Source organism: Schistocerca serialis, chromosome 2 (assembly GCF_023864345.2).
Source record: "Schistocerca serialis cubense isolate TAMUIC-IGC-003099 chromosome 2, iqSchSeri2.2, whole genome shotgun sequence".
NCBI lineage: Eukaryota > Metazoa > Arthropoda > Insecta > Orthoptera > Acrididae > Schistocerca > Schistocerca serialis.
The window spans coordinates 623,844,734-623,872,236 of NC_064639.1; the positions used below are offsets into that span (position 1 = coordinate 623,844,734).

General features: G+C 40.3%; 1 protein-coding gene across 1 annotated transcript in view; it reads right to left on the bottom strand.

Moving 5' to 3' along the window:
- The window catches only part of LOC126457684 (alkyldihydroxyacetonephosphate synthase), a 238,234-nt gene extending 212,430 nt beyond the window's left edge, over positions 1 to 25,804 (bottom strand). The window contains exons 1-2 of the mRNA XM_050094189.1: positions 25,520 to 25,804; positions 24,890 to 24,976 (exon numbers count right to left, since the gene is read on the bottom strand). Coding sequence (XP_049950146.1) covers positions 24,890 to 24,976; positions 25,520 to 25,707 — 275 coding nt within the window. The 5' untranslated portion in view covers positions 25,708 to 25,804. The remainder of the gene's footprint in view (positions 1 to 24,889; positions 24,977 to 25,519) is intronic.
- Positions 25,805 to 27,503: the final 1,699 nt, after the last annotated feature.

Consider the following 27,503-nt stretch of genomic DNA (forward strand, 5'->3'; position numbering starts at 1 on the left):
CACTACGAGCCAAATCAATAGTGAAGTCGTATCCTCTGCAGTGTATACGTAATCCCAGATTACTTTATCATGCAAGTGAAAGACGTTTAAACCGCTAAACGGTACAATATGGAGATGCCCCTAATTGACTGAGGCTGCCGTAGCATTTAGTTTCACAGTTAGCCATCTCGATCCACAATCGTTACGTAAGACATCAATCTTGCTATCTGACAATCCAAGAGTTGATAGCGATGTGTTCAACTTTGACAATGTGTGAATGTACCAGATTCAATCTAAACTTTTCTTTAATACTGTATTAAGAAGACACGCATATTCCGTGAATAACGCGATAAAGGGAGATTTGGGTAGGTGTAGTCCTAAGTTATAATGCCTCTTGCTTCATTTCATTTACGTACATAAAGTTAGCGCAGAACAGGACCCATTTCGAAACAGAAAACGCAAATTCTAGTATTATACCGTTGTCCTTTCCTGTCCCTAGGCCATCGTAAACCTTACGTGGAAAGCATCTGCAAATCTAATGCAAACAAAATAAAATGTATACGGCAGCTACCGCCAAGGTATGTTCAAACAGTTACAACGGCGGAGAAAGTGTAAAAAGGCGAAAGGATTTAAATTGTGGATATAAATATATAACGGGTCGTTTCGTTAAGATCAATACCGCAACAAGCAGACCGTCCACTGAAACCGAGAAAAATCTTCATGCCGTGCAAGCGCTGACAATCCACGAGAACGACCTGGCGTTGCGGTCAAATATTATGACAGTACGTCTATGTGCAGCTCCAATAACTATAAATGGTTTCCTATAAATTGAACCTGCTGACTGAGGTTAGCGACTGTATTTCACACAGATTATCTGCTTCGCTTCCTGTATATTTCCTCAAAGCAAAGCAATGCTAACAAAGAGCATAATAGGAGTCTTACTGATCAAACGTATGACGCTACCGATCTCGGTATGTAAAGAAAAATCGCTCATACTTCTTTGCCATTTCAAGCACACGCTATCCAAAATACACTTCCAATGAAAAAGTTAACTCACTACGAATCTGTGACTATCCACAAGATGGTTTTACGACCCATTCCGTATACGTCAGACAACTACAAAAACACTGCTAACCGTTAAAGTTCCTACAAACGTCAAATAAGCAAGAAGTGTACTACATGTTGGGATCTGCAAATGATTAGGATATCAGTGTAAGTAAGGATGCAAACGACACACCGATGTCTTAACAGAGAAATATCGATGTTATGTTTATTTTATTTGGCCTCCAGCAGTATAACAGTACTCAGCCACGGACAGGTACAATAACTATGATACAAGTATCTTCTACATAGAATTTTAGCATACACGGACGCTTTGGAAAATACACTTCACTTGTAATCGATTCTATAGGAAAAATGGGCACTACACTGTTTTATATATCGTTAGTCAAATTTTCATCTCACTCTTTAAAATGAATCTTGCGAGACATCGCGGTACCACACGATCTTTGCTTATTAGTAGACCAATAATATTTAAAGGGAATGGAATCCCAAGATGTCCCAGCTCAGAGAGGATTTTTTCTCTATGTTGATCACACTTTTGGCAAGTAAAGATCAGATGATTAACGTCCCCATATCTGAGTTGTTGCAATCACAGGTGTCCAAAGCCCTATGATGAAGGCGGAATAAATTTTAGAGATAGCACTTCTGTGTACAGACATATTCTGAAACCAAGGTAATCTTGATAATTATGGTTCTATAATATTTTGCCTTTACGTGCAGATTCTTGTCATTCCTCTTTCCACTGGGATCTGATTTTCATTTTTATGTGATGCAACAGGTCCGAATAAGGTAACTGAATATTTTTTAAAAAAAGTTTCAAAGATTGCAGCTTCCTTGGCCAGTAGGTCCACAGACTAACTGTATAAAATATCCTTATGAGTTTTAATCCACAGGAGAAAAATGGACTTGTTACATAGAGAGCGTACCGTTATTCGTGGACTATGTCTATGAGCAGTTTACTACTGTCCTTGTCCCAATTTCCACTCTCAATGACACTAAGAAAGGTCTTTGGATCGAGATAAGTAAGATCCTTTTGTAATCCTGGGTTACCGAGAACTTGATGGCCTCCATGATTGCTACCGCTCCCACAGCGACCCGTTTGTGGACATAAGATAGGACATCTGACCTTACCTTCTGTTGCGATTCATGATCCATCGGTGTAAATTTAGAGAGAATCGCTCCGTGTTTCATGGAGGTGCGCGCTTGCTATCGCATTTTGGTTGCTGCCCTAGCAAAAACCAAACTGCAAGTAAACCACTGGAACGGGGATGAACACACTCGAAAAGGCTACTCATACATAGGAAGTCTTCTTGATCTTAAAATACTTATGGAGAGGTTTCTCAAGGAGAGAAAACTTCTAAAAACATCTAGTGGACGATATAGGACTGTTTTTCAAAATAGTGTGTAGCCTATCACATTTATTGACTGGTGGGTGAGATGTGAGCGCTAACCTTTCCATTACATACATGTTAGGAAAGGCATTTCCAGTGCTTTTACTAAGAGTGCGTTGGTAGGCGTTAATCTCATAGCTCCTAAACAAATCTGGATGCAGCCATATTGAAACGTCTCTAACTTAAGGAGATACTTGCATTGGCATTCCCATATACTGTGCAACCACACTCATTCCTAATTAAAGCTCGATATACCCACCATACTCTAGTTAAATATCTGATAATTTGGCTGAAGATTTAACATGAAATGTATGCCAGCTTGCGTGAATTTCGTTATAGTGCACTTATGGCGTCTTCAAAATATAACAATTGAGGACTTTGAAAAAGAGACTCCAAGGTCACTGGTGTGTAACCAATCATCCACTTCTAAAACTGCCTCTGTTAGATTGCTGATTGTGCATCCAGGTGAGTATAGGCGTTTATCATCTGCAACGTTAGGAGAAATAATGTTTTCTAGGTCCCCAGAGGAAAGAATGTATAACAAGGGGCTAAGGATAGCTCCCTGGGTTAAACTTCTGAAAAGAATCACAGGTCCCAAAAAGTGGTTCTGATATTTTCCATAGATTGATCTCTTCTCGTGCAAAGTATTAATGCCGTACATCCGGGGACCAATTCGCTCAGTTTTTTCAACAGAACAGAACTCTAAACATTGTCATAAACTGATGCCACATCTGAGAATAATGATATTAAAAACTTCTTTTCGTAAAAAGCAGACAGAATGTCACTGTGCAACATTGTTAAGCTGTACGTCTCTCTCCCCTTGACGTCGAACTGAGATCGAGGTAATAATCCACTAGTTTCCAGCCAAGCTCAAGACAGTTTTCGACAAGTCTTTCAAAAGTTTTCCTCCCGCAAGAAGACAAGGAATTGGTCTGTAAGAAGTGTGACTTTTTGGCCCTTTCCACGGTTTCAATATAGACATAATCATCGGCATAGTCTATTCCTCCATAAGCTCCACTCTCCCCATATTTCACTGAATACCCAAAGAAGAAGATCTAAAACCTCCATTGGCAGATCTTTTATCATCGAATAATGAACATAATTCCTGGGCAGTATTCACAGAATTTTTCAAAGCCACCTCCAACTCATGTCTGGAGAATGGAGCTAATAGGGGATGACTGAGATTCGTTTTCTATGGAACAACCATGAGACCCTCGGGACAAGATGAAGAAGCTAATTTTGACACAAATCCTTCTAACTATATAGGATTGAATACTGAAGATCCAACTGCATGAAGATGTTTTACAGAGCGAATTGTATCTGCACTTGTGACATGTTAAGAGTCCTTATTGAGTCCCTTCCTGTAGTTGATCCAAGCCACCCTCCTCTTCTTCTTGAAGAATCTCATGGTGTTTGCATCTATTCCTCTGGACTCCAGGAATCTATGCAGTGTATGTTACCTACGATATTTAGTTAGTGCTAACCTCCTTTTAGTCACAGCTTTTGGAACATTTAGTATCCCCGCCAAAAAACATGCAGTTTACCAGAGAAAATTCTGTTGTCCACTGGGGAATTGCATTGCAACCAGCTAGATCAATGACAGTCATAAGAGCTGTGTAGGCTTCACGTGGTGTCCATGCTGGATGCAGTTTCCCAATTACTCCTGTATAGTTTGTTGATATGTTTTCCACCGGGCATCCATTATTTTCCATGGGCTGTTAGAGTGACATTTCCTTCTCAAACTTATACCGAGGCCTAGTGCCATTTTAATGGGGTAATGTTCCAATCCCATAGAATACCTTTAGGTCTACCACTTAGAAATTTTGTGGAACTCCGGCGACAATAGACTCTAGTCCACTGCAGATGCTCGTCTACAACGGGAAAGTAAAATTGTTGGGGATCCGTCATTCAAAATGACCAAACTAGATCCTCAATTGTACTAAAGCGGCGACAACCTCCTCGACCGTTGACAGCATTGCTCCAAGCACTGTGATGAGAGTTAAAATCCCAACAGATAAGGAAGGGTGGATGAAGCTGAGTACACAGTTGTTGACAGATATGGCTACTCGTTATTGTCCTGAGAGTTCTATGTATGGACACAATACAGAAGTTGCATTCAGTGTTTCTATTTCAGCAGCTGCTACTTGAAATGTTAAAACTTAAATGTATCAAGTTGTAACTAATAGTGTTCTTAATCCAAAACGCCGCTCCTTCTATGCCGTGAGGTCTGTTTGAACTTACTAAATTATATCCTTTGAAATGAACTGGCCCTTTGTTTATCTATTTCTTTTTCCAGGATTTCTCTGTTAGAAATGCTGATCTAGCATTCCATTGCAATATTGTGAGGGCTCTCCTGAAGTGAGAAGTTGCTTCTTTCTGGTTCTGAACCGTACTCTATCTCTCGGATAAAATTGAGGAAACCATACTGTAAATTTCTGCTTGCTCTACATTGTCTGTATCGGAAGTTATTAAATTTAATATTCCAGATATTGGCTTATCAATCTACGCAGAGTTCTTGTCCTTCCCTCCTAGAAGTTGTCCATATGTGTTTGGTAGCTGAGGAGCACCAGCGTGATGAAGTGTAAGGATTCCCTATAATGGGAGATGCAGGTAAACTCATGTTAGCTAAGAGAGGGATGGGAGTTGGCGTGGGCTTGGTAGGCTTATGTTTTTGAGGGTAGATGATTACCGTGAATCTGCGCGGTGTATTTTGTGGGGTAGGAAATTTCTTCTGCCAATCCAGTTTACTTTTAAACTGGTTTCCTGCGACTGAGGCATATGGTATGCGGTTATAATATTCTTCAGATTCTTTGAAAGAAATGTTTAGGACAGCTGAAGCTTTTTTAATGTTGTGCTATTTTAGATACATTGGACAAGTTTTGTCTCTTGACTTGTAATTGCCCTTGAAATGTACACAGAATGTAGATGGCTCGAGCACAATAACTCGTCATGGTTACCTCCACGTGTCTCTGACTGGCACTGATTACTTAAATGGTCATAGCTTAGACAATGGAAGCATTGTCTCAATAGAGGAATGTAAGGCCTAACTGAACATCGCATACCATAGACTTTAATACATTCTGGTAAGAACTGTGATGGGAACGTGATAACACGTGTCTGTCGTGGGACGTTGCTTACTGTTCCCCAGTAATTTATTCTTTTGAACATTCTGTTCACACGAGTCACGGGGATTGAAGAATGAATGGCTTCCTTCAACTCTAGCTCTCACAGATTAGCGTCTACATTTCTTACAATTCCCTATTGGTGAGTTCTGTGATTCGGTATGCAAGCAACATTTTTTCCCCTTAAGTGTTGTTTTCTACATATAAATTGGCAGCTTCCCCTGAAGTGAAATTCATGCGGACTCTAGTCTTCCCAACAGCCTTGCGATTTGCGACTGTATTTTTAAATACGGCGTCTGAGGTTAACAATAAACAAAAGCCATGGGATGGTATTTCCCAACATTACCATCGATTCCCTCGACAAAGATATAGAAAGGACCAGCAGCGCCAGCCTAATATCTGTTGGTTTTATTTTGATCATAGACAGTTGACAGATTTTAAGGAATCGGAATCTGTCTCTGAGTGATATGCACTTCTCTCAATACTTGTACTCTGACTGAATTAATCTCCGACGGCGGAAACTGGGGAAACTCTGTTTAAGGAATAAGTATCAGTCATACTTAGGTTTAGTGATGTCTGGTTCGATACCTCGTTTGTTTGTTGATAAAGATCTTCATTTCGGTCTAGTTTGCTCTTTGACTCCAATCTTGACGTCTGGTTTACCTCCACACCCAAACTCACGAGAGCTTCAACATCGGCGGAGGGACCTTCTCCGTCGCTAAAGGTCCACTGTCCATGTGTCTTGCACCACCAGCTATCGAAACTTATGCAAAACTTGTGATCTTGATGAGAAAAATAGCTAACATATGGAAAATGAAGAATCTGATTCGAGTTTTCCGTGTATTTATCACAAAATAACTTCGGAAAATTAGCGATGACGCTCTTATTTATTTGGCTGCTAACGAAAGCTCTCGGTGTTATGTTGAACTATGTTTTACGCCTATGTTTTGTTTGAAATTTGAAACAATGCCCTCGTTTGCCAACTGCTATTCACAGTTAGTTTGATTCCTGGCTGTTTTTATACTTTTTGTGAATTTGGTGATCTAAAACAAGGGGCACGACTGCTAAAAACTGATCTGTTAACAGTAACTTGAACTATTAACTTCGTGAAAACTGCTAATTGCTGGTTCCTTCTTAATTGTGGAATGGTAAGTACACACTTTCTTTGGTGCTCATTACAGTTCAGCTGTTGTTGGTGTTTGGAATACAATTAAGTCTGTTCTCTGACGTCAGTAAAATTACTCAATTATATGCTATATCCTACTGTATTCCTCCCTTATTTCGTGACAAGCGAAATAGTGATATGTGAGTTTATATGTTCGAGTTGTGGATAAAAAAAATCTTATTACATCAGCTGAACGGATTTGGATGAAATTTGGTACACAAGGGCAATATTAGTTGGATTAACTCACAGGATGCATTTTATCTCTGTAATGGATTGCCCTGGGATCATTACCGACTGCCGTGGGAAATTAAGTAAAGTTACCTTGCAGGTCATGCTATATCTATCCGCTAAATTCCACCCAAATCCATTCAGCCACCGAAGCTTGACCGAGCAACACACATCCACACTGACAGGATAAGGCACTACAGCGAGGTTTACACGGGTATGCTAAAGCACGCCAGGGGATTTTTACAGACGCGTCAAACGTTTCCGGCCCAGTATAGTTTCTCAAAAAGACGTCTATTTCGTATAGTACGTATTATCCGTTCACTTTACAATTGGCGACGGCAGGATGCGGAGCTAAACTTTTTTGCGTTAAGGACTGAATCTACGGTGTCCGACAATACACGAATGAAGCACGAAGCATTACAGTGTAGTCACATAACGTTGTTGTTGCATATACTTAACGGTCTACTGAAATGGATGGGCAACGTGCAGTCATGCACTATGTGATCAAAAGTATCCGGACACCCCCATAAACATACGTTTTGTACATTGTGCCGCCACCTACTGCCAGGTACTAAACGTCAGGAACTTCAGTAATCATTAGACATCGTGAGATAGCAGAATGGGGCGCTCCGCGGAACTCACGGACTTCGAACGTGGTTAGGTGATTGTGTGTCACTTGTGTCATACGTCTGTACGCGAGATTTACACACTCCTAAATATCCATAGGCCCACTGTTTCCGATTTGATAGTGAAGTGGAAACGTGAAGGGACACTTACAGCACAAAAGCGTACAGGCCGACCTCGTCTGTCGACTGACAGAGACCGCCGACAGTTAAAGAGGGTCGTAATGTTTAATAGGCAGACATCTATCCAGACTACGACAGTTAGGCGGGAGGTGAGAAAACTTGGATTTCATGGTCAAGCAGCTGCTCATAAGCCACACATAACACCGGTAAATACCAAACGACGCGCCTCGCTTGGTGTAAGGAGCGACTGAACACGGAAAAACGTTTTGAGGAGTGAAGAATCACGGTACACAATGTGGCGATCCGATGGCAGGGTGTGGGTATGGCGAATGCCCGGTGAACGTCATCTGCCAGCGTGTGTAGTGCCAACAGTAAAATTCGGAGGCTGTGGTGTTATGGTGTGGTGGTGTTTTTCATGGAGGGGGCTTGCACCCCTTGTTGTTTCACGTGGCACTATCACAGCACAGGCCAACACTGATGTTTTAAACACCTTATTGCTTCCCACTGTTGAAGAGCAATTCGGGGATGGCGATTGCATCTTTCAACACGATCGGGCACCTGTTATAATTCACGGTCTGTGACGGAATGTTTACACGACAATAACAGCCCTATAATGGACTGATCTACACAGAGTCCTGACCTGAATCCTATACACCTTTGGGATGTTTTGGAACGCCGACTTTGTGCCGAGCTTCACCGACCAACATCGATACCTCTCCTCAGTGCAGCACTCCGTGAAGAATGGGCTGCCGCTCCTCAAGAAACCTTCCAGGACGTGATTGAACGTATGCCTGCGAGAGTGGAAGCTGTCATCAAGGCTAAGGGCGGGCCAACACCATATTGCATCCAGCATTGCCAATGGAGGGCGCCACGAACTTTTAAGTTATTTTCAGCCAGGTGTTCGGATACTTCAGATCACATAGTGTACGTTATGGAAGAGTACGATCAGTTGGAGACGTGTCAATAATTAATATGCTTCAATTCTGTCGTTGAGAATAATTAAATGGTTTGCCAATACCGTTCGTAATAGCTATGAGGAGAGCTGCAGCGACAGTATCAAAGAGTGCAAGGACAGTTCGTAAAAGCATACAAACTTTTAGTTTTTGTCCGCAGTAATGATACGAAAAAACATCGATTTTTCTAGGCAATGCCTTTTTTTTTTACATCGATGTTTATCATAACGGTGTTTGCACCGCGCAAGGGGCGCAACAAAGTAGTATGAGAAATGCCAGCTACATGCTGCAAATATGGAAAAATTACGCAGTGTCTTTCCCATTCAGAAGTCACATTTGAATGTTGTCTGTTTGTGTGAAAACCACGTTCTGCTTCGTTCAAGGAGAAACGACTGCCAGCCCATGTCTGAACTGGACAGCGGAAGGTCGGGGCCTATCGAAATTGGTCTATCCTTCTACCATCATACGCGCCTTCGTCAGTACCCCACGAGTGTTAGGCGAGTATGGAAGCCATGGGTTGAAGAGGGCCAGCAGTCACCATCACGCGGCATCTCAACGGCCGTACGCGAATGCAACCGAGAGGACAGACATCCATTCGCCAGTGCATGACAGTATAGCCACGTCATGAAAATGACCGCGTTCGCACCGATGAAAGTATATACGCACACAGTGCGACGTAGACATGGGCACCACGGGCTGTCAGCAAGGTGACCATTGTTACCTCTTCCCTTTACGAGCAATAGAGAGACGCGACGACGGCATCACGATGGACTTCTACATTTACATCTACATTCTGAAAACACAGGGGAGTGCACGGCCGAGGGTACCTCCCATTGTGCCAGTTATTAGTGATTCTACTCGTTCCATTACGTGTGGAGAGCGGGAAGAGTAACTGATTGAATGCCTCTGTGCATGCAGTAATTATTCTGGTCTTCTCCTCACGATTCTTTTGTGAGAGATACGTTGCTGTATACTCCTAGAGCTGTCAATTAAGGCCGGTTCTTGAAACTTGGTTTGTAGACTTTCTCGGGTTAGTTGACGCTAATCTTCAAGATTCTGCCAGTTCACTTTCTTCAGCGTGTCTCCCACGGCTCAAACAAACCTGTTACCACTCATTCTGTCCTCCTCTGTATACGTTCAATATCTCCGGTTAAACCTACTTGGTACGGGTCCACAACACTTAACCAATAGTCTAGAATAGATCGTACGAGTGATTTGTAAGCAATCTCCTTTGTAAACTGATTGCAGTTCCCCAGCATTCTGCCAATAAAATAAACTCTACCACCTGCTTTACCCACGATGGAGCCTATGTGACCATTCCACTTCATATCCCTACAGAGTGTTACACCCAGGTACTCGCATGAACTTGCCGATTCCAAATGATCATTTTCTGAAATGCACAACTTTACATTTCTGACGATTTAAAGCAAGTTGTCTATCTTTGCACTACTTCAAAATCGTATCAAGATCTGACTGAATATTTATGCAGTTTCTTTCAGACAGTCCTTCATTACAGATAACTGCATTATCTGCAAGAGATCTGAGGTTACTATTAATATTGTCCGCAACGTAATTAATATACAACATGAGCGGAAAGGGTCCCAACACACTTCCCCAAGGCACATCCAAAGACGATGACTCTCAATCCATGATAACATGTATGTTATGTGAGAAAAGTGCGAGTTGGGTTTCCATGATCTATGTTTTCGGAATCTATGCTGGTTGGCATGGACGTGATAATCCTGTTCAAGATACCATATTATATTTGAGCTCAGAACATGTTCTAAGATTCTACAAGAAACTGACCTCGAGGATATTAGACGGTAAGTTTGTGGATCACTTCAACTAAGCTTTTTGTAAACGGGTGTGAGCTTTGCCTTCTTCCAACAACTGGGCACTGATTTTTGTTCCAGGAATCTACGATAGATTATAGTTAGAACAGGAGCTAACTCAGCCGCAAATTCAATATAAAATCTGACAAGGATTCCATCAGACAGTGGAGTCTTGTTCAATTTTAACAATTTCAGCTGTTTCTCAAAGCCACTGACACTAGTATTTATTTCATTCGTCTATTCAGTGGTACGAGGATTAAATTTGGACAGTTCTCCTGGGTTTTCCTTTATAAAGGAACATTTGAATATTGAGTCAAGCATTTCAGCTGCTGCTTTGCTACCCTCAATTTCAATTCCCGCCTCATTCGTTAGGGACCAGACACTAACTTTGGTGCCACTAACAGCCTTTACATAAGACCAAAATTTCTCTGGGTTTAGTGAAAGATCATTTGACAATATTCTGCTACGGTAGTTATTGAAGGTTTGAGGCATTGTTCTATTATCATCTATCCGTAGCCCTATGCTTTTACACCTATTATGCAGAAGTCTCTGTTTCTTGACTTACACCTGTATGGATACTGCAAGGAAAAAGACCGTTGCCAGATTGCACTTATCTCCATATGGGCCCAGCTCCTGTATGATAATGATACGGGTAGAAAAAATTATCGTATCTAGCTCGCATATCCGGTAATTTGGACAGCAAGCCACCAGGTTAAGGCCTGTGACTGCGCCTTATCTTCCAGGTCTGCGTGACGTCATTTTTTAGCAAAATGACGAAAGACCACTTGTCCGTACTGTCCTGCCTACCGTTACACAGACGATGTTTGACTGTGGCCAAGCCAGCACATTCTCCTGATTGTCGCACACTGCAAACATGCTGGCACGAGCAGCCGAGAGACTGGACGACGACACTAGCCAGCCATTACGATTCGCAAAGCCCTGGACAGAGATTAAGGAGCATGGAATGGTGTACCTTATCTGTCATCAAAACTCATTTCGACTCTGATGCCCACCTGGGTCAGAGCCGTTGTTGATGCCACAGGTGGCTGATTTGTGAACGAAATTTCGCACCCTGTATACCCCCAAATTACCTACAAATTTAATCACGTATTGTCCATACTCTACTGTACAAGTACAGAACGTAAAACGTCGTTATCCCTACCCGTCCTGGTATTGCAAATTTATTTACCATCACTGTGTGCAGATACTGATCTGGATTGAACAGGGTCTGGTTTGCATGTACGATCTAAATTTATTTCCACCTTAAATACTGCGCATCTAAATCATGGAAGTACACAGATCAAAGTTTGTCAGTAATACTCGGAAAGTCAGCACACACAGTTCTTGCAAACATCAGTAATTAGAATTCCAGCCCACAAGAGATGATATGATAGGTCCCCGGATAGGTTACGGCGACTGCTGTCAGCGATGAGATGAGGGTGAAGTGGGTAAGTAATCACAGGTGCAAAACGTATTCCACGATTCCACAATGTAGCTCCAGTGACATCAAGTTTGAAAAAGCGTTTTCCTTATACAAACGCAATTCACAACATTTATAAACTAATTCTTTGTCAAATTTCCGTAAACTTTTGAGTTTAGAAATTCTGCAGCATTTGTTCTAGATTTAACCACAATAATTAATTACGTGTCATACATTATCAACAGGACTCGCATTCGGGAAGACGACAGTTCAGACCCGCGCGTCTGGCCATCCTGCTTTAGGTTTTCTGTGATTTCCCTAAATCACTTGAGGCAAACGTCGCGATAGTTCTTTTGAAAGGGCACGGCCGACTTACTCCCCCGTCCTTCCCTAATCTGATGGGACCGATGACTTCGCTGTTTGGTCCCCTCCACACAAATCAACCAACCAACATTATCAACACACAATCCTCATCGCAACTGTAATGGCTTCATAAACACACTCGGTTTCGTAATATGTTTAGTCCATCTTCAGTCATACATGCACTATTGTGATACACATTTTCCAACATGCTCAACACAATGCGCATGCGGGCGCTCGTGTCAACAAGTAATTGGACATCATATTGAAGAACTTCGTTGCGGCAGACGTGGTGTATTGATGATATTCCAAGAGATACGTTGCTGATGAGGCACCTGGGTTCAGCATAAAGAAGACAAATCAATATTTAACTTGAATGAAAATGAATACGTTTTACTTTAAAGGAGGCTTTCATAATACTTTACATGGCTTCAAACCCATTCGAAAAAATGGGCGGATAAAGCTATTCAAGACGAATGTTATATTAGAAACTGAAAGTGAACTTTGAACGAAAACTACAACGGGAGATTGAATCAAGAAGATAAAAGTAGTAATGTTACCTTTCGAATCGCATTTAAGGAAACTTCCTTGTAGATTAGAACCACCTACCGGGCTCGGACCCGGAACTTATCATTTCACTGTTATTGCTATGATCGACTGAAGTTTGTAAAGTCGGAGAATTACTAGCAGAACTGAAGCTTCGAAGAGGAGTCGCCAGCCATGCCTGCACAGCTTAGACAGTAAGAGCAGTGTCCATCAAAGGTAAAGACCTGGCTTCGATTCGTAGTTCAGCATACGAATTTAAGTGCCAGGAAGTTTCAAAACTGCACACACTCCGCTTAGAGTGAAAGATTCATTGTAGAACTTCAATACCATTTAAGATGTAGTAACACACTTCAACTTGTATGGCATCATTGCTGAACTGACTTGCCCTTGCACTCTCAGAAGGCAGTCGCACAGATCATTGTCAATGTAGCGATCGGTTTATAGGAGACATACTGTGGCATCAACGAAGGCGCGCAAAAAAAAAAAAAAATCTGAAACTTTGTAAATTGACTCTTGAATCAACTGTTACTCAATTTTTTTTTTCGAGCAGATCTCAAGATGTGCCAAAACCGGCGATTTGAAAATAAAGAAAAGCTATCTACAGACTGAACTTGGACGTTTTTATACAAATAAAAATGACCAACATGCTTCCATGTTATCAAGTCTTTTCCCGTATCTCTTACGAGGTGCGCCACTCCTGAGAAACATATTTATCTTACTGACTCAGTTCAGCATCAGAATATTTCCAGTACATGGAACATTCTACTTATTTTTCCCTACCGTCACTTGGTATCGGCGACAACAGTAGTATTACCGCAGCAGTTGAAACTTACTCTCCTGCTTGTGGTTAACTACAAAAATCATAAGCATTCTCCAGAGAAAAGTTTACCCAAATGAATATCATCCTTCTAAGAGTGTTATTAACAAGAGGCGTCGGAAAGCGAACGCACAAACAAGTTGAAAAAAAAGTTGCAAATTCTTCGAAACGCTAAATCCTCTCAACGTTCAAAATGATTTAACGATCTGACGAATATGGTTAGGAGCAATGTGAGACTGTTTGCTGATGACGTCGTGTGCGGGAAGCGTCATCGTTGAGTGACTTGGGCAGAATTTCTATTTGCTGTGAACAGTGGCTGCTTGCTCTAAATATGAAAAAAGTATGGTAATGCAGATGAAAAGGAAAAACAATCGTGTAACGTTCCAGTATAGTATTAGTGATGAAATGCTTGATACAGTCACGTCGATTAAATGTCTAGGCGTAACGGAGCTAAGAAACATTGAAACAGAACGAGCAGGTAACGTCAGTTGTAAGATTAGGCAAGCTCTGAATTTAGGTCTATTCGGAAAATGGTAGAAAAGAATAGCTCATCTGTGAAGGAGTTGGGGTACAGAACACCTGTGCAGCATATTCTTGAGTACTGCTCAGGTGTTTTGTATCCCCATCAGGACGGATAAAAAGAAGACATCGACAAAATTCAGAAGAGTACTGCTAGGTTTGTTACAGTTATGTTCGTGCATCACGCGAGTTAAATGCTCCGCGAACTGAACTGGGAATTCCTGGAGAAAAGATTATTAAGAACGAATATATGTTTGGTCCTGCTACGCAAAATAAAAGCAAGTTAACTGATATGACTGCTGGGATATACTACTGAGCCATTAGTCCTGTTATTGTATGCCACATCCTCTAGCGATACATCTGATAAACAACAGGATAGAAACATTGGCAGACATTACGGACCATACCTTTTTGCTGAAATCGTCTTGTTTTGAGTTAGTGTCTGTTAGACCATCAGCGAGAGCAGCACCGCTAGTTCCTGCTACTAATAAGGCGAGTACACCGTTTGCTTGTTACTTATTTTCACGAGCTTCAAACAGGAGCGACTGCAGTAATGGATAGGAACTGTGATTGTTGTGTACAGATGCAAGTTGAGTTGGCGACCCTTTGCTCACAGCTCCAGGCTGCTTTGGCTTCTGTCACACAGCTTGAGGCTGCTGCCAAGGGGCGTCACAGTAGGGGATCGAATGCGGGGATGCGAGGGACATCGAGCACGTCCCACGTGTCCTCCGATCGGTCCACTGCTGTGGCTGCCCCGGGTACTGCCTGCACTGGGGTTGACCCCTCACCCGTGGTCGAATGGGAGATCATTCCAAAGTCTGACAGACAGCGAAAAACTTTCTAAGGGGCCGATTGTAGGGCCTCCCCAGGCCGTTTGACGAACCGTTTTCGTGCATTAACTGTGGCTGACGATGTCTCTGAGCCAGATGCAGTCGTCCATCCTGTTCCAAAGGAAGCTTCACGGCCCACAACGTCTGGGCATTCACAGAGGGTGGGTTTGCTGGTAGTTGGGAGCTCCAACGTTAGGTGCGTAATGGGGCCCCTTAGGAACATAGCTGCCAAGGAGGGGAAGGAAGCCAGTGTGCACTCCGTGTGCACTCATGGGGGAGTCATTCCGGATGTGATAAGTGTGCTTCCGGATGCCATGAAGAGTACAGGGTGCAGCGAACTGCAGGTGTGGCACATCTCGGTACCAATGACGTGTGTTGCTTTGGATCGGAGCAGATTCTGTCTGGTTTCGGGCGGCTAGTGGAAATGGTAAAGACTCGGAAATGGTAAAGACTGCCAGTCTTGCTTCCGAGATTAAGGCAGAGCTCACCATCTGCAGCATTGTCGATAGAACCGACTGTGGTCCTTTGGTGCAGAGTTGAGTGGAGGGTCTGAATCAGAGGCTCACGCGGTTCTGTGACTGTGTAGGCTGCAGATTCCTTGCCTTGCGCCATCCGGTGGTGGGTTTCCGGTTTCCGCTTAATAGGTCAGGAGTCCATTACACACAGGAGGCGGCTACACGGGTAGCGGGGGCTGTGTGGAAGGGACTGAGCGGTTTTTTAGGTTAGAAGGTCTCAGGGAACCACAGAAGCAACGTCTGTCTAAAAGTGGGCAAGTAAAACACAGTAAGGTAGTTGTAGAAACGATTGGTATTGTAGTTGTAAATTGTCGTAGCTGTGTTGGGAAAGAACCAGAGCTCCAAGCCCTAATAGAAAGCACTGAAGCTCAAATAGTTTTAGGTACACAGAGCTGGCTAGAGCCGGAAATAAGTTCAGCCGACATTTTTTCAAACGATCTAATAGTGTTCAGAAAGGATAGATTAAATACAGTTGGTGGTGGAGTATTTACTGCTGTCAAAGGTAGTTTGCCTTGTAGCGAAACTGAAGTAGATAGTTCCTGTGAAATAGTATGGGTAGAGGTTATACCTGACAATCGGACTAAACTATAAGTTGGATCGTTTTACTGAACCCCGACTCAGAAGATATAGTTGCTGAACAGTTCAAAGAGAACTTGAGTCTCATTTCAAATAAGTACCCCGCTCATACAATTATAGTCCGTGGAGACTAATCTACCCTTGATATGCTGGAAAAATTTTACGTTTAAAGCCGGCGGCAGGCACAAAACGTCATCCGAAATTGTTCTGAATGCTTTCTCAGAAAATTATTTTGAACAATTAGTTCATGAGCCCACCCGAAGCGTAAATGGTTACGAAAGCATACTTGACCTTTTAGCAACAAATAATCCTTGACAAATAGTGAGTATTGAGAGAAATACAGGGATTAGCGACCACAAGGCAGTTGCTGCTAGGTTGAATACCGTAACACCGACAACCATCAAAAAGAATATATATAGTATATCTATTTAAAAATGCTCTTAACGCCTTTTTAAGAGACAGTATCGACAGCAACTGAGAGATATCTACCACATAAATTAATAAGTGATGGTACTGATTCCCAATGGTACACAAAACGGGTCAGATTGTTGTTGCAGAAGCAACGAAAACAGCATGCCAAATTTAAAAGAAAGCAAAATCCCCAAGATTGGCAAAGTCTTACAGAAGTTCGAAATATGGCACGTAATTCAATGCGAGATGCTTTTAATAATTTCCACAGCGAAATTCTGTCTGGAAACCTGGCAGAAAACCCAAAGAGATTCTGGTCATACATAAAGCACACCAGTGGCAAGACGCAATCAATACCTTCACTGCGCGATAACAACGGTGAAATCACTGATGACAGTGCCACTAAAGCAGTGTTATTAAACACAATCTTCCGAAACTCCTTCACCAAAGAAGACAAAGTAAATATTCCTGAATTCCAGTCAAGAACAACTGCCAAGATGAGAAACATAGAAACAGATATCGTCGGAGTAACGAAGCAGCTTTAATACAGGCAAGACCTCCGATCCAGATTTTATGTCAGTCAGGTTCCTCTCAGAGTATGCTCATAAAATAGCTCCATATTTAGCAATTATATACAACTACTCGCTCACAGAAAGATCCGTGCCTAAAGACTGGAAAATTGCTCGTCACACCAATACCCAAAAAAGGGAAGTAGGAGTAATCCGCTGAATTACAGGCCTATATCACTAACGTCGATTTACAGTTGGGGGGTTGGGTTGTTTGGGGAAGGACACCAGACAGCGAGATCATCGGTCTCATCGGATTAGAGAAGGATGGGGAAGGAAGTCGGCCGTGCCCTTTCAGAGGAACCATCCCGGCATTTGCCTGGAGTGATTTAGGGAAATCACGGAAAACCTAAATCAGGATGGCCGGACGCGGGATTGAACCGTCGTCCTCCCGAATGCGAGTCCAGTGTCTAACCACTGCGCCACCTCGCTCGGTGATTTGCAGTAGGGTTTTGTAACATATACTGTATTCGAACATTATGAAGTACATCGAAGAAAACGATTTATTGACATAGTCAGCACGGTTTCGGAAAATATCGTTCTTGTGAAATACAACTAGCTCTTTATACTAATGAAGTAATGAGTGCTATCGACAGGGGATGTCAAATTGATTCCATATTTTTAGATTTCCTGAAGGCTTTCGACACCGTTCCTCACGAGTGTCTTCTAACCAAATTGCGTGCCTACGGAGTATCGCCTCAGTTGTGCGACTGGATTCGTGATTTCCTGTCAGAAAGGCCACAGTTCGTAGTAACAGACGGAAAGTCATCGAGTAAAACAAAAGTAATATCCGTCGTTCCCCAAGGAAGTGTTATAGGCTCTCTGTTGTTCCGGATCTATATTAACGACATAGGAGACAATCTGAGTAGCCGTCTTAGATTGTTTGCAAATGATGCTGTCATTCACCGTCTTGTAAAGTCATCAGATGACCAAAACTTATTGCAAATTGATTTAGGTGAGATATCTGTATGGTGCGAAAAGTGGCAGTTGATCCTGAATAAAGAAAAGTGTGATGTTATTCACATGAGTACTAAAAGAAATCCACTTAATTTCGATTACGCGATAAGTCACACAAATCTGAAGGCTGTAAATTCAACTAAATACTTATGGATTACAATTACAAACACCCTAAATTGGAACGATCACATAGATAATGTTGTGGGTAGAGCTCACCAAAGACAATTTTCCGAAACTCCTTCACCAAAGAAGACAAAGTAAATATTCCTGAATTCCAATCAAGAACAACTGCCAACTGGCAGAACACTTAGAAGGTGCAACAGTTCTACTGAAGAGACTGCTCACACCATGCTTGTCCCTATTCTGAATATTGCTGTGCGGTTTGGGATCCGCATCAGATGGGCATGACGGATGACATCAAAAAAGTGCAAAGAAGGGCAGCTCGTTTTGTATTATCGCGAAATAGGGGAGATAGTGCCACAGACATAATACATGAATTGGAATGTCAATCATTAAAACAAAGGCGTTTTTCGTTGCGACGGGATCTTCTCATAAAATATGAATCACCAGTTTTCTCCTCCAATTGCGAAAACATTCTGTTGGCACCCACCTACATAGGGAGAAATAATCATCACGATAAAATAAGAGAAATCAGGGCTCACACAGAAAAATTTAAGTACTCGTTTCTCCCGTGTGCCATTCGAGAGTGGAACGGTAGAGAGAGCAATCGTGTAGAGTAATCGTGTAGATGTAGATGCAGGATTGAACAAAGATTCCTCTTCCATCTTCTTGAAGACTCTAAATACGTAGTTACTGTAAGAAATTGCCCCAATCCATATCATTAACATTTTCCCATCACCGTGAACACTGTATGCTTGTCGTTTGTCCAGCATGTTTAACCAGAATGCATGTTGTGATATTATTCAGTACAAAAGTAAAGGGAAATTTTGCAAATTGCCATCTGATTCCATTTATGTGTAGACCTTCAACCATAAGCACTGTGGCTGGGAGATCGTGCTCCTTACATAACTTTTGATGTACCTCCTGATCACATGGTATCAAGATCAAAAACACATGGTGACTAGCAGTGGATCAGTGCTTTGGGGAAACGTCTCAAAAGCTTGGAGAAGATTGGCCACGTCACTATACCATTCTAAAATGTTTCAAAGGGTTTCAGAGATGTAACATCAACCTCTAGGATGTTCCCCATTCAGGTCGACCTCCTTCACTGGTCAATCAGGAGCATGTTGCTCGATAAGGTAACTAGTGGTGGAGAAAGACTGGAATATGTTACACCAAGGGAGCCTGTTCTCATCTGGTACTCATACAATTCTGTAACAAAACAATCAAGTGAGGAAGATCTCACTTAGAGATGAGGAAATGACTTAGTATGTGAATAGCTTGGCTGCAAGCATTTGGTGCTCTGGTGTTCCAACCAAATTGCTAAATGACAGAGTGGGTGTTTGAAAATTGTACCTACCACATTTCAGAAATAACAGTCATGCAACAACAGAATTGAGGTGAGTGTCTTCAGAGTATAGAACATACTGAAACATATAATGCTTGTCCCTCAAAAAGATAATCACAGAAATATTAAATGGTATGATGTCTACCTCAAGTTTCAAAGTCCCTTTCTATATGTCTACACCCAACCATGTCTGCTGAAAATAATTTAGCTGCAGTAGGCTTCAAAATCTTGAGTGTTCTCACATAGCCTGGTCCACCTTGCTAACACAAGTGGAAACTCAGCTGAAAGTAAGGAAATTCTCAGTCAATGAAATGCTTCAGGACTGAAATGATTAATTTCAAAACATCCCAGAGGAAAGATACTCTGCTTAATCCAGTGCATCCTTCCTTATCTAACTTGGTAGCCCCCAATTCCTAGGAATTGATGATACTGATCGAAACCACAGTGTGCACACCACACCAACAAAGGACACAGTGAACCTGTTCTCCTGCCCTCTCACCATTCTCCACACCCAGTCTCCACGTCGCTGAATGGCAGGCAAACATTTTTACTCCTTAATGTATGCAGTTACAAAGGATCATCAGATGACTTGTCATGACTAATGAACATTTATTCCACACTGGGACATGAACACAAATTCCCAGTTTTTTGCAAGCAGCTGCCTTAACTGAGAATGAAGTCTTTTGCAATGGCACTGTCGCATAAAACATTCTCGGACTTCTTGCCACATCAATTTAGCATAAAACCTCGAGCTTTTGATGATTTTCACCATCATCTTCATTATGAGCATCTGAACTGACGTGGCAAGAAGTCCGAGAATGTTTTATACAGCTGCATCAATTATTATAAAATCTGAGCATGCCTCAAAGTGCAACTTAAGCATTCACTGTCATCCAGACAGTCTCTTGGTTAAGGTGATACCTTGTTAGCTCATAAAAAGCAGAAAAGAGATATTTTCAAGTCCAGGTTTGGCACAATTTTTATTAGTCAGAAAACATTTATTAAACTGGAGATCAGTTTTTCTTTGTGTTGCTCCACTGATACAATTTCACATCATTGCATTTTCATTAATTACATGCCCGACAACTGGATTTATTTAATGCCTTTGAAATTAATTCAATTGCAATGAACACATGCTTTATTACAATAGATAACATTTTATTCATGGCTGTAATTTTCAGCAACTGTAGTAGTATTTTTTCGGGATAAATTTCAGTGACCAGTTGCAAATAAAACACATTATCTGCTAAACCAAGCAAGTTTCTGCAATCTATTTTCATAACATCCCTAATGTAAGTTTCTGAAGATTAAAAATTAATTTGTCAAAACTGGTGCAGATAATAAAATTTATTTGCAACTGATGACTGAAACATATCCTGAAAAAATGTAGGTAATGTTCTGACTCGCAAAACAAGTGAGGCCATATTGCACAACTTACCGGGTAAATTCTGTGCAGTATAATTGGCATGCATTGATTGGGTCAACTGAAGAATGGGATACAACCTGTCGACTTTGACCAAAGATGTCATAATGTACTCATTGATTTTAATGTCTTTATTTTTGAGCCATAGATAATAAATTGGTTATTTTATATGGCAAGGCACCACCATTGTAAATTGAAATAAATGAATTTGTTTTTAAAATACAGGGCTAGACAAGGTGTATGATTTTTGTCACTTTAATTAATTTATCTCATTTGTTCATTAAATTTCAATACTTATTTTCATTCTTTTTAAGTTTGAGATATTTTGGAAGAATTGGTTTTCATTCTGGACAATTTTTACTTTTTGTATTTGTTTGTAGGTGTGGATTTATCTACTCCTATGAATATGGAAGACTTGAAATAGGGTTCACCAACTGCAGTAAGGAATACAAATTTTACAGCTGTCACTTTTTTTCGGCTTTGCCAGCACTAGTATTACTATGATATTTTTCAGTCTATACCAGTACTATCGAAAACGAAAACGCAGACATATATGTCAACTGAAGAACGGGATACTAGTCCTAGAAAAAGACAAAAAATGTGATATGCATAACACTGCCATCCTTTAATTCAGCTGAACTACAACTGAAGTACAGGATAGATTTTTTTTTTGCCTTCACTAGCACTTATTCTTCAGTTGACCTATATAGCTCACCTTAGGTATGGGTACATGTGTCGAGTTTTACACCTATGCTAACACTAGTATTCTATTCTTCAGCTGACCTACATAGATCAATTGAATTACAGGATACAAATTTTGTTGTCATAGGTTTTTTTTTTTTCACGCTCACTAGTACTACTATGACAATCTTCAATTGATACTATTAGTATCAAAGACGAAAAAAAAAATTGCATGCATGTCAGTGTAATGTATGTCATCTTTTACATCTTCCCTAACTTTAGTATCCTATTCTTCAGTTGACTTTTCGCCTTCGCTAGTACCAGCATGAGTTGAAGAATAAGATGCTAGTTGTAGTGGATGCGAAAAAAGCAACACCTGTAAAATTTGTATCCTGCACGTCAGTTGACATACATAGGTCAACCAAAGAATAGGATGTAGTGCTAGTAAAGGTAAAAAAAGTCAATATATGTTACATTTGTATCCTGTAATGCAGTTAACCCATACAGACCAGCTGAAGTTTGGGATACAACTCTTATGTCAGGTGAGGTACTTCATGCTAGCGTTACTTCTTTCCCCTTTTTTTCCTTTCCTTTCTGCCATTTCTTCAGTTGAGCTATATAAGTCGACTGGAGAATGGGGTACTAGGACTCAAAGAAGTGATATACTTAACATTATGTTGGTAGTGTGGATGTATGTGAGATATGTCTACCATCCATTTTCTCTGGCCTGCATCCCTTGTTTCTCAGCATTCTTCTGCTGTTAAACCTGTGCAAGACATCACTGTGGTAACTTATGACATCACTGGTTAAAGCCTACATATTGTATCCCATTCTTCAGTAATCCTCACTGATCACTGTGTAATGAAAGAAAGTAATGCCCCATAATGCTACTTTTTGCAAACTGGACAACTTACGCCAATGATTAAAAAAACCACCTGAGAGAGCAGTAAGGTAAGTGGCAACTTCACAATTTAAAACAGGAAAAAAGCATCTGTTGAACACCAAATAACAAAAATGATAATCACAGAACTCTGTCAAATTGCTAGCACTGTGTTTCTTAGACATAGCAAGTTAAAATTTTGTTTCAGATGGAGACTAAAAACCAAATAATTGCCCTTCATTACTATCTGCATTACTTAAACACACTTCACCTTGCCACAGGGTTCTCACTATTCTTCCAAACATTGCAGATGTTTGTTGATGGTGCATGGCTGGTGCAAATAACTGTAGTGAACTAGTTCTGAGTAAAGGAACTCTGTTTTAACTGGTATTCATTCCATATTGCAATTCTCTCTCCTCTTCAGTCTAACTGTTTGCACCAAATAGAATTTACTGTTCTAGATCCTCTCATTAACTACCTTACGAGTCTTATGAATGCATTACTTTTCTACCAAACACTGGAAAATCTATGAAATTCAAGCAAAACAAGTTTATATAGATCACTTCAACAGCCTCAGCTCTACTCAAGTTCAGTAGTACCAAGCAGTCCTAACACTCTGCATTCTGGATTAAGTAATTTTTACAACATGAACTACACTTTCTTATTCTGCTCATTATGTGAGATAAAGGTTGCAAAATTCTTGTCACATCATAAATTTACTTCTGAGTACCCATCCAATCATAAAACATTTGTCTGACACTTTGGTATTCTTTGCACACTATCCCGTCTGTTGATCAATAAAGATGTAAGTAGGCTAATTCAATCATCTGGTTTCAATCACTATTCTATCAATGTAAATTATGTTATCAGAAGGGAGGTAGCAACCATTTATATGGTGTCCCAGCAGCAGTTTAAGTCCAGTATGTAACATTTGTGTGTCCACAAAAAACCACCAGTAACAACATATGGATACACAGTGGCACAACCACAGGAATCTGAGTTACTCTTACAGCACCTACAATTTGTGCTGCCAGTTCTGTAACATATATCGGAACTTACTTATGTTTTAATGTATGGTTTCTTTATTTCACATCTCACTTGGTTCCCACTACTTGATATTAGTGGCCTGAAGCTTGAATCTCTGATGTTACATGTTACTTCTATGTATCTTTTGTACGTGTATAAATTTGGGACAGACAGATTTTCCTCTCCACCTATTACTTCCGGCACTTATTCAAACTACTCCATTTTTCTTCCAGAGCATCAGCTTCTTCCTCTACTAAAACAAAATCTAAATTAGGAAACTGCTCTCATCACATTACATTTTTCAGTTTTATTCTAATTGTCCATACAGTAGCCACTCACTTCATTGCCCCTCACCAGTTCGATACAGCCACACTTTTGCTTCATCTTACATCCTCAGTATTCATCTCCTAATTAATTAAGGCACCCTCCTCTTCAGTATAAACACTGCCCCAGTGATCATTCTAATGTGAAGTTTCCTTGCAGATTATACCTCTCTCCTACCCATATACCCTTCAGGAGTAGCACTACTGGAAAAAGATCATATTGCAGAGAAATGGCCTAGTTACAGCCAGAGGATTGTTTCCATAATGGAATCAGTGCACACCACACTGCAGAGTAAATATTCATAAATTACGTAACTTTTTCCAAATGTTTGTGTGCTTACAAATTATGTAGTGACTTCAGTTTTTCTTTTGCTGTTTGATGCCATACTTACACAAGACACTTTATTTTTGGCATGTATTGAAACTAATTGTACTCTACTTACTATTAAATAAAGATATCAAAATATTAAGAACCACAGTGATCAAGACCACCCTGTAGTGAGAATTCAAAAGTCTAAACATTTTATACATTTTCTATTACCACACACAAAATTTTAAATTCAGATGATAGATGAGGGCGAATAGGAGGAACATAACAGTACTTCAAAACAAAACTGGCATTAGAGATATTCAAACTGCTAAAAATTGACAATAAACGCCAAATGAGAGACTGAAGAACCAACAGACATGAATTTTTAATTGATATTCACAGAAAAATTTCAAAATTTTTGTGCTACAGTAGTTTTATAATATCTGAATCGGGGACGGATTAATTACACTAGGTTTCCCAATACTGACTGACAGCTAATTTACTGATTTTAGATGATGTTGACAGCAGAATGCTATGTAAAAAATTATGATCTCACAATCCAGAATGCAAGTAATACTAGCTCTTCTCTGATGACCGGCAATATCACTAATAAATGAGTACCCAGAATATAAATCCGTCAGTTTGGTATGAAACATCAGTAGCAAAAGTTTAACATTCTCGTAAGATTCTAGAACAACAATAAGTCTATTTTTTAATGAGTCATTTGGTTTTGAAAATGCAAGCAACGCATTCAGGTATAAAAAAAAGGATGAAATGTAAACTCACCGGTTTCCCGTGAAATGGATTATCCCATCTTTAACTACAAACTGAGAGTCCTTGTAACCCCAACCATTCCACTTTAACAACTCTTGTCTGTAAACAACAGATATTTTCCCATATAAACACAAGAAATTTTAATACAAGTATCATATACATAACAGCTGTATAATATTAAGCACAGTAAATAAAACTTATCCAGGTAAATGTATACTCATGGCGTATGCACACAATCGAAAAGCCCACTCCTTTCTCCTATACCTCCTTGTTTTACCGTGAAGCAATCACATTACGCTTACGAAGTTATTAGTTTAATGTGCAGTTATCGATGGAACCTGCCATAAGACAATTTCCTTTTTGCCCGCGACGAGATTTTTCTGGTTACAAGAAGTTGGCTAAAGCCGATTAGACAACTCCATGTGTATCGTTACTTGTTACTAGAAAACTACCCCAGTAGAAATGAGGGATGGTCTACAACTGAATGTGAATAACCGTAAAAGATCTGAAAAAACATCTTCAGGATTGGGATTCGCGCTGGCCGCCGGAAAAATATTCACAGTGAACTACACCTTGCCTTGTGCAGCAATGCCCTCTTCACTTAAGGGTATAAACAGAGAAGGAATATATGATTGCAATTACCTGTGCTTTGGAATAGCACTCCTAACTTTTTTTGGTTTTGGTTTAGTGTTTCTCAAAGTTACGCCCACTTCACGCCGATCACTCATTAAACTTTTGTCGCTTCCCGCCTCTTTCTCTTTTGGAGGTTGTGTCGCAAGCGGCGTTGCTTTCACGCGTTGGTTGTCATCCTTACTTCCGTTTGAGAACATTTTGCCAATAAGAGCTCGTTTGTGTAAAGCAATGAAGCAACTGAATTCTCCGGTCCGTTCCTCTCCTTCGACGCGGAGTGATGCACAGCGTGCAACTGAGTTTACGTTATTGAAAAAAATCGATCTTAAATATAATTGTGGCTCCGACCGAATACGCCAAGCTATCGATAGTACTCCGGAACAACCGAAATCGATATATCAGTCGAAATTCATCGAGCAAAGTCTACAAAAATTGAAAATGTTAAGCAGAGCATTTTGACTTGGTCCTCGGTCTAGATAAGATTAGATTAAATTAGATTAATACTAGTTCCATGGATCATGAATACGATATTTCGTAATGATGTGGAACGAGTCGAATTTTCTAATACATGACATAATTAGGTTAATTTAACAACATACTTAAGTTAATATAACAACTTTATTTTTTTGTGTTTTTTATTTTCCTTTTTATTTTTTTTATTTTTTAAATATTTTTTTTTCTTCATTTATATCTAAAAATTCCTCTATGGAGTAGAAGGAGTTGTCATTCAGAAATTCTTTTAATTTCTTCTTAAATACTTGTTGGTTATCTGTCAGACTTTTCATACTATTTGGTAAGTGACCAAAGACTTTGGTGCCAGTATAATTCACCCCTTTCTGTGTCAAAGTTAGATTTAATCTTGAATAGTGAAGATCATCCTTTCTCCTAGTATTGTAGTTATACACACTGCTATTACTTTTGAATTGGGTTTGGTTGTTAATAACAAATTTCATAAGAGAGTATATATACTGAGAAGCTACTGTGAATATCCCTAGATCCTTAAATAAATGTCTGCAGGATGATCTTGGGTGGACTCCAGCTATTATTCTGATTACACGCTTTTGTGCAATAAATACTTTATTCCTCAGTGATGAATTCCCCCAAAATATGATGCCATATGAAAGCAATGAGTGAAAATAGGCGTAGTAAGCTAATTTACTAAGATGTTTATCACCAAAATTTGCAATGACCCTTATTGCATAAGTAGCTGAACTCAAACGTTTCAGCAGATCATCAATGTGTTTCTTCCAATTTAATCTCTCATCAATGGACACACCTAAAAATTTGAAATATTCTACCTTAGCTATATGCTTCTGATTAAGGTCTATATTTATTAATGGCGTCAGACCATTCCCTGTATGGAACTGTATGTACTGTGTCTTATCAAAATTCAGTGAGAGTCCGTTTACAAGGAACCACTTAGTAATTTTCTGAAAGACAGTATTGACAATTTCATCAGTTAATTCTTGTTTGCCAGGTGTGATTACTATACTTGTATCGTCAGCAAAGAGAACTAACTTTGCCTCTTCATGAATATAGAATGGCAAGTCATTAATATATAATAAGAACAACAAAGGACCCAAGACTGACCCTTGTGGAGCCCCATGCTTGATAGTTCCCCAGTTTGAGGAAAATGCTGATCTTTGCATGTTACGAGAGCTACTTATTTCAACTTTCTGCACTCTTCCAGTTAGGTACGATATTTTTATACCCTTAGTAAGCCATGGTTTGTTACAAGGTTTCTTACGAGTATATTTAACTATTTTCTTGGGGAAGCAGTTTTCAAATGCATTTACAATAATGTCATGAAATAAATTATATTTTAAATTGGCATCAGGTTCACGGTACACCTCATCCCAGTCTAACTGCTGTAGGCTTTCCCTGAAATTTGCAATTGTTAAATCGTTGACTGAACGTACTACTTTGGAGGACTGTTTAGTATTGCTGAATGGAGCTATGTCATATATTGTAACTAGCTGTGCACCATGATCAGAAA